At 41.1% G+C, this 8324-nt stretch overlaps 1 protein-coding gene across 1 annotated transcript in view; it reads left to right on the plus strand.

The window, feature by feature from the left end:
- The window catches only part of ZNF786 (zinc finger protein 786), a 14434-nt gene that overhangs the window by 1306 nt on the left and 4804 nt on the right, over positions 1-8324 (plus strand). The window contains exons 2-3 of the mRNA XM_012806503.2: positions 5590-5716; positions 8037-8189. Of these exons, the coding sequence (XP_012661957.2) occupies positions 5590-5716; positions 8037-8189 (280 nt within the window). The remainder of the gene's footprint in view (positions 1-5589; positions 5717-8036; positions 8190-8324) is intronic.

Here is an 8324-nt window from a genome sequence, read left to right on the forward strand (position 1 = left end):
CACCTGTGGTCCCAGCTACTTGGGAAGCTGAGGCAGGAGACTCACTTGAGCCCAGGTGTTGGAGGTTGCTGTGAGCTGTGATGTCACAGCACTCTACCCAGGGTGACAGCCTGAGGCTCTGTCTCAAAAAAAAGAATTTTCATTAACGTAAGGAATAAGACAGAGGCATGCTACCATCACCATTAATTAGCATTATTCCAGCTAATGCAATAGTATAAGAAAAATAAGAAATTATAGGCTTGGCAGAAGGAAGAAGAAATATATCTGTAGTACTGTACTGTACTTACTGATGCCTTAAATTTATGTCATCTGTTTGCAAGATGAATTATCTGTCTGAAATCATGGGCAACTACAGCTGCAGACCTCAATCTACGTACATGTCAAGCAATTGAACTTTTTCTTATTATGTCATGACTTTCCCCTGCTTCTTGGAAGCACTCCAGCATCATTAGTGGTACTTCATATGGGTTCCATAGTGTTATTCAGGGCTTATGGTATTGTAGTAATCAGAAAAAATATGTGGGAACCTGGAGAGATGCTCCTGCGGAGGTAATTACCATCACACAGTGTTTTAAGCAGATAGATACTCAGGTACACCAACAGGAGCCTACCATAATAGCAACAGCAGATGGTTACAGATAATTACGGTAATACAGTAAGGACTACAGTTAATTTTACGTGTTTATGCTTTAATGGTGCATCTTTACATTTGTTTACATTTCTCTTTACTAAATGGTGTCACATACTGTTTGTGTAAATCCTGATAAATTTTACAATAGATTTGTGTATATTTTATGGAAGCAAATAAATGATAAAATAGATGAGTATCTACATATGTTTTATTCATTCATGATGTACCTAATTTTTTTTGACATTTCTAGGCTATGTGGTTCGTTTGTGAGTTTTTTCAAGTTGTTGCAAAGCCTCAAAAAAATTCTGTCTCTCTTTCTATATATAAATTTCTTTTTTTGAGATAGGATCTTGCTCTGTTGCCCAGGCCAGAGTGCAGTGGCATCATCATAGCACACTGCAACCTCAAAGTTGGTGAGGAACTATTCTAGATTAAAGAACTGGCCATATGCCTGGCATAGGCCTGTAATCCTAGCACTTTGAGAGCCCAAGGCAAGAGGGTTGCTTGAAGCTAGGAGTTGAAACAGCCTGAGCTACATAGTGAGCCCTCATTGCTACAGAAATTTTTGAAAATAGCTAGGTATGGTTGCACACATGTGTAGTCCCAACTATTTTGGAGGTTGAGGCAAGAGGATCACTTAAACCCAGGGGTTTGAAGTTGCAGTGAGTTAAGATGACACCATTGCATTCCAGCATAGGCAACAGAGCAAGACTCTGTGTCCCACCACCACCACCAAAAAAAAAAAAAAAAATCCACATGTAAGTGGACTCTTGGAGGTCAAACTTGGTGTTCAAGGACATGTTTGACTGTGTGTCCTGTGATATGCAAAAATAAGTTCCACATGGTAAAAGCTTTCATCCTAATAAACAAAGCTGTAAAAACATGAAAAATCCAAGAGGATAACTTTTTTAAGCTAATAGGAAAAGCCTTGTAAATTAAGGTATTGTGGCTCAGTAAGTAGAGCACCAGCCCCATATACTGAGGGTGGTGGGTTCGAACCCAGCCTGGCCAAACTGCAACAAAAAAATAGCCAGGTGTTCTGGCAGACACCTGTAGTCCCAGGTACTCGGGAGGCTGAGGCAAGAATCACCTAAGCCCAGGAGCTAGAGGTTGCTGTGAGCTGTGACACTACAGCACTCTACCAAGAGTGACAAAGTGAGACTCTGTCTCTAGAAAAAAAGTTAAACCCTAGAACCACAAAAGGGATTTTAATAAATGTAACAATACAAAAAAAAAAAAATAGCAGAATACCTTGAGAGATGATGGGGAAGTTATCCTTATTTGAAAAAAAGATACTCAGCACCTGTAGTTCTGTGGTTAGGGCACCAACCACATATACTGTGGCTGGCAGATTCGAACCCAGCCAGGCCTGCTAAACAATGACAACTACAATAAAAAAATAGCCGGGCCTTGTGTCGGGCACCTGTAGTCTCAGCCTACTTGGGAGGCTAAGGCAAGAGGATCGCTTAAGCCCAAGAGTTTGAGGTTTCTGTGAGCTGTGACACCATAGCACTCTAGCAAGGGTGACATAGTGAAACTCTATCTCAAAAAAGAAAACGAAAAAAAGATAATGTTATTCCTCCAAAACTTAATACAATTAAGATCAACAGGCTCGGCGCCTATAGCTCAACCGGCTAAGGCGCCAGCCACGTACACCTAAGGTGGCGGGTTCGAATCCCCAGCCCGGACCCGCCAAACAACAATGACGGCTGCAACCAAAAAATAGCCGGGCGTTGTGGCGGGCGCCTGTGGTCCCAGCTACTTGGGAGGCGGAGGCAGGAGACTCGCTTGAGCCCAGGAGTTGGAGGTTGCTGTGAGCTGTAATGCCACGGCACTCTACCCAGGAGGACAGCTTGAGGCTCTGTCTCAAAAAAAAAAAATAAAATAAAATAAAGATCAACAAACAAATATGGAACATTGATTAGATACAAAATAAATTCCCCCAAATCAATAACTTCTAAAAAACACTAGTAATAATGATTAGAGGTGGCAGGGATGGTCCCATTTACAATTGTTACAAACACAAGAATATCAGAAATAAAGTTTATAAAAATGATTCATTAAAATGATTCATAAAATAAAAATGATTTCATTAAAGAAAATCATTAAATTTATTAAAAGATAACAAGCAAGACCTAAATAAATGGAAGTATCTATTGTATTCCTAGGCAAGTTCAATCTTTCCTAAATACATATTTATATATAATGCAATTGAAACCTAATCCCAATGCACTTTTTTTTTTTTTTTAAAAGAGCCTCAAGCTGTCCCCCTGGGTAGTGCTGTGGCATCATAGCTCACAGCAACCTCCAACTCCTAGGCTCAAGCGAGTTTCCTGCCTCAGCCTCCCAAGTAGCTGGGACCACAGTCGCCTGCCACAACGCCCGGCTATTTTTTGGTTGCAGCCGTCATTGTTTTGGCGGGCCCGAGCTGGATTCGAACCTGCCACCTTAGGTGTATGTGGCTCACGTCTTAGCCACTTGAGCCACAGGCGCTGAACCCTTTTTTTTTTAACTGAACAAACTGATTTTGAAGTTTGTAAGGAAGAATAGATATTCCAGGAATTGACAACAGCAGCTTTGAAATAGAATGGGTAGAGGGTGAAAGTGGGGAAACTTACTCTCTGGGTATTACAACATATATACAGGTAGTGTAACAGAATAGAGAGCTCAGAATATACAGACTCACATACACACATATACATCTTATATAAGCAAAAGTTGAAGGTTGGCATTTTAATGTAAGGCAAAAGAATGGAGTATTTAATAGTGTTGCATGATTGGCTATCCATATTTGTAAATAAAAATGCCAATCTGATCTATAGAATTAAATTACAAATCTAAATGTAGGAAAGGAATTTAGTGGAATATTTGTATGATTTTGAAGTGGGAATATTTAAGATGAAAGAAAAATATGGAAACAATATGACAAATACATATAGAGTTAACTAAAGAAAAGAGTCAAAATTTTCCATTTGACAGAAGACCAAGTCAAAAGACAAATAGAGAGAATGATTGTCAGTTAGTCAAAGGGTTATGAACCCTAATGTAAGAAAGTTCATTCAGGCGAGGCTTGGTGAGCTCATGCCTGTAATCCCAGCACTCTGAGAGGCCGAGGCAGGTAGATTGCTTGAGCTCAGGAGTTTGAGACCAGCCTGAGCAAGATCGAGACCCTATCTCTACTAAAAATAAAAAAACTACGTGGGCATACTGACACATCCCTGTAATGCCAGTTACTTGGGAGGCTGAGGCAAGAGAATTGCTCAAGCAAAGAGTATGAGGATACTGTGAGCTGTGATGCCATGGCACTCTGCCCAGGTACCACAGATTGAGACACGGTCTCAAAAAAATAAAAAACAAAAGAAGAAAGAAAATTCATTCAAATTATAGGATCCCACTGAGCAAAGAATGTGAAGTCATTCATAGAAATATGCAGAAAGCCAAAAAATATGAAAGCAATGCTAAGCCTCGCAAAGTCATGTAAATTAATAAGACAATGAAATATTATTTGTTGCTCACTGCATTAGCACAAAATGCAATGAATCCGGTAAAGTGATACGGCATTGTAGCTCACAGAAACCTCAAACTCTTGGGCTCAAGCGATCCTCTTGTCTCACCCTCCCAAGTAGCTGGGACTACAGACACTTGAACCTCAAAATTCAAGAAACATTCATTGCATTCATTTTGTTGTAGTTGTCATTGCAAAAAACAATGGCAACTACAACAAAAAAATAGCTCGTGGGTGGTGCCTGTGGCTCAGTGAGTAGGGCACCAGCCCCATATACCGAGGGTGGTGGGTTTGAACCTGGCCCCAGCCAAACTGCAACAACAAAAAAAATAGCCAGGCATTGTGGCAAGCATCTGTAGTCCCAGCAACTCAGGAGGCTGAGGCCAGAGAATTGCCTAAGCCCAAGAGCTGGAGGTTGCTGTGAGGTGTGACACCATGGCACTCTACCCAGGGTGACAAAATTAAGACTGTCTCTAAAAAATAAATAGCTGGGTGTTGTAGCAGGTGCCTGTAGTCCTAGTTGCTTGGGAGGCTGAGGCAAGAGAATTGCTTAAGCCCAAGAGTTTGAGGTTGTTGTGAGCTATGATGCCACGGCACTCTACTGAGGGTGACACACTCAGACTCTGTCTCAAAAAATAATAATACATAGATAATAACTCTTAAAATTTATAAACATTTTCTGGCACCCTCTGTATGTATAGTTGGAACAAACAAACTGCTAGGCTGAGTGCAGGGGTTCATGCCTGTAATCAGAGCACTCACAGAGGCAAAGATGGGTGGATTGCCTGAGCTCAGGAGTTCGAGACCAGGCAGAGCAAGTGTGAGACCCCCATCTCTAAAAATAGCCAGATGTTGTGGCGAGTACCTGTAGTCCCAGCTACTTGGGAGGGTCAGGCAAGGGGATCGCTTGAGCTCAAGAGTTTGAGGTTTCTGTGAGCTACAATGCCGCATCACTCTACCACTTTACCAAGGGTGACAACAACGAAATGAGACTGTCTCAAAAAAGAAAGAAAATGGCTCGGCGCCTATAGCTCAACCAGCTAAGGCGCCAGCCACGTACACCTAAGGTGGCGGGTTCGAATCCCCAGCCTGGACCCGCCAAACAACAATGACGGCTGCAACCAAAAAATAGCCAGGCGTTGTGGCGGGCGCCTGTGGTCCCACCTACTTGGGAGGCGGAGGCAAGAGACTCGCTTGAGCCCAGGAGTTGGAGGTTGCTGTGAGCTGTAATGCCACAGCCCTCTACCCAGGGGGACAGCTTGAGGCTCTGTCTCAAAAAAAAAAAAGAAAGAAAAAAGAAACTGCTTAGAAGGCTTGTAGTGGTTCACAGTAGAACCACGTGATTGGAGCAGGGGAAGGAGCAGTTCCCCAGGAGAAGCTGCTGAACCAAAACAGGAGCTAGAGTCATTCTGAAGCCATCATGACTGTGTGTGCATTATGTTTATGATTTTAGTTACCTCTGACTTTTGAGGATGTTGCCATTTATTTCTCGGAGCAAGAGTGGCAGAATCTAGAGGCATGGCAGAAGGAACTTTACAAACATGTCATGAGAACCAATTATGAGATGCTCATCTCTCTAGGTAAGACGTGTTCACCTTTGTGGGTAAGTCATTGAACTGGAACTGCTCTCAGTCACTTGATGCTTTGGGGGTTTTAGTTACTTTTCTTTTTTAACTCATGTTTTCATCATATCCCTGTGATTATGCATACTCTTTGTCATACAACTACATGGACCCAAATGCATACATGCAAAGCAATTCCAGTCAAAGTTGCAATAGACTTTTTCATGGAATTTGATAAACTGATCTAAAGAACATGGAAGAACAAAGATAAGGACAACCAAGACAAATGTTTGGAACAAGATAGAAAGTGATTGTCCTATCAGACAGTAAGACTTATATGATGTGGTACACATACTATATCAGGGACAAAAAACATTTAATAGCACCGCATGTTGTCAAAATGTGGAGCAAAGTGGATGCTCCTACTCTGTTAATGAGATTGTCAATTAGCATAGCCACTATGGGGAGGAACTGGGTAGCATACAGTAGGTTGAAGACGTGCCTACCCGGTGATAGAGCAGTTCAGCTTGAGGACTGTCAGTGCTTCTATGTATAGTCAAACAGGCATACCAGTGAACAGAAGAAAGAGAAGACAGATAGGAAATATTCTTATAATCAAACTATCAAATGAACTCAAATGTTTCAAAATGGAGAAATTTTGAAAACGTAATTCATGAAAGGAAAAGCAAATAGCAATATAATATATGGTTTATGTTTAAAACCAGCATTATTTTATTTATTTATAGGTATGAATTTTTTATTTCTTTCTTTTTTTTTTTTTTTAAATAGAGTCTCACTTTGCTACCCTCAGTAGAGTGCTATGGCATCACAGCTCAGAGCAACCTCCAGCTCTTGGGCTTAGGCAATTCTTTTGCCTTAGCCTCTCGAGTAGCTGGGACTACAGGCACCCACCACAACGCCTGCCTGTTTTTTGTTGCAGTTTGGCGGGGGCTGGGCTTGAACAGGCCACCCTTTATATATGTATAAATTTAAAAAGAAAAACACACATAGGAATGATAAACATCAGATTCAGGGTAGTGCTTCATCTTTGGAGAGGGAGATATAGGAGCTGAAACTGTAGTGTCTCATATGTTTAAAAAAACTTGAAGTATGTTGATATGGTAAGATTTGACAAAGTTAGTTGGCACTGGTTTCGTATATTTTTCTCTATGTACTAAAAATATATATTTGAGACAGAGTCTTACTATGGGGCCCACAGTAGAGTGCTATCATGTCACAGCTCACAGCAACCTCAAACTCTTGGGTTTAAGAGATTCTCTTGCCTCAGCCTCCCAACTAGCGGGGACTATAGGCACATACCACAACGCCCGGCTATTTGTTGTTGTTGTTGTCGTCCTTGTTGTTTGGCAGGCCTGGGTGGGTTTGAACCCACAAGCCCTGGTGTATGTGTCCTGAACCCTAGCTACTGAGCTACTGGCACTGAGCCTAAATATATTTTTAATAAATTAAAGCATTACTTCTTAAAATCGTTTTTAACTGAATTTTTGCTTGAGCCAACTTGATTTAAAATTGAACCCCTAAGATTTGTCTGTTATTAAGTTATTATTAAAAATAATTAAGCATTGGGCAGTACCTGTGGTTCAAGGAGTAGGGCACCAGCCCCATATACCGGAGGTGACGGGTTCAAGCATGGCCCCAGCCAAAAAAAAAAAAAAAAACCTGCAAAAATAATTAAGCATTTACCATGTTGTTTTTGGACAAAATATGATATTGCTAGATGTTTGGGGGCCATGACATAATTTAAACACAAGTGGCCTAACAGATCCAATTAAGTTAGGAAGCAATGGTATCACTTAGGGGCAGTTTTGCTCTTTTTTGTATAAACTTACAGGCTTTTTTGGATGTATATTCTCTTACATTGTCCCAGGAGTGAATTTTGAGAAATTTAGAAATAACTTATGAGGTCTGACAATTAAGTTTGTGAACTTGTCGTAGCAAAAGTGCTACATACCTCGATGCTGAATATCACTATGGTCACCTTTGACGTACTGCCCTTGGGAAGCTGTGTACTAATGCCAAGGTGTAGTCCACCCTTCAAAGCAATTTTGGAACTCTTTCTGGAATGACCATCAAAGCTTTCATTGTACAGAACACAGAAACACCAACAACAATAAGGAACGCCATTCAGCAAGACACTTTACACATCAACAGGAACACAGCTGTGAGACACTGATATACCAACATTATGAAACCTTACTGAGCTATTTGTACAATGCTACCAATGTAAGCTAATGGTGGCATATTCATAAACTTAATTGTCAGACCTTGTAGAGTGCTAAAGGAAACCAAAACTATCTTGTCTGACTTCTCTGCACAGATGATGGACTTCCCAAACCAGAACTAATATGCTGGATTGAACAGGAAAGAGAGCCCTTCAGGAATTTGAAACAATCACAGACATTGGAAAACATAATTCGTTCCTCTGCTGACTTGCATTTTGATCCAGTTAATGAGAGACAGCTGTTTGGGGGTAAGTATTTAGAAATCAGGACCCTGACCTTAAGATATCAGATTCAGGCTCGGCATCTGTAGCTCAGTGGCTAGGGCGCCAGCCACATACACTGGCGGGTTCAAACCCAGCCCAGGCCAACAATGACAACTACAA

This window comes from Otolemur garnettii, unplaced genomic scaffold (assembly GCF_000181295.1).
Source record: "Otolemur garnettii isolate 467f Iridium unplaced genomic scaffold, OtoGar3 scaffold00053, whole genome shotgun sequence".
In the NCBI taxonomy this organism is placed as follows: Eukaryota; Metazoa; Chordata; class Mammalia; order Primates; family Galagidae; genus Otolemur; species Otolemur garnettii.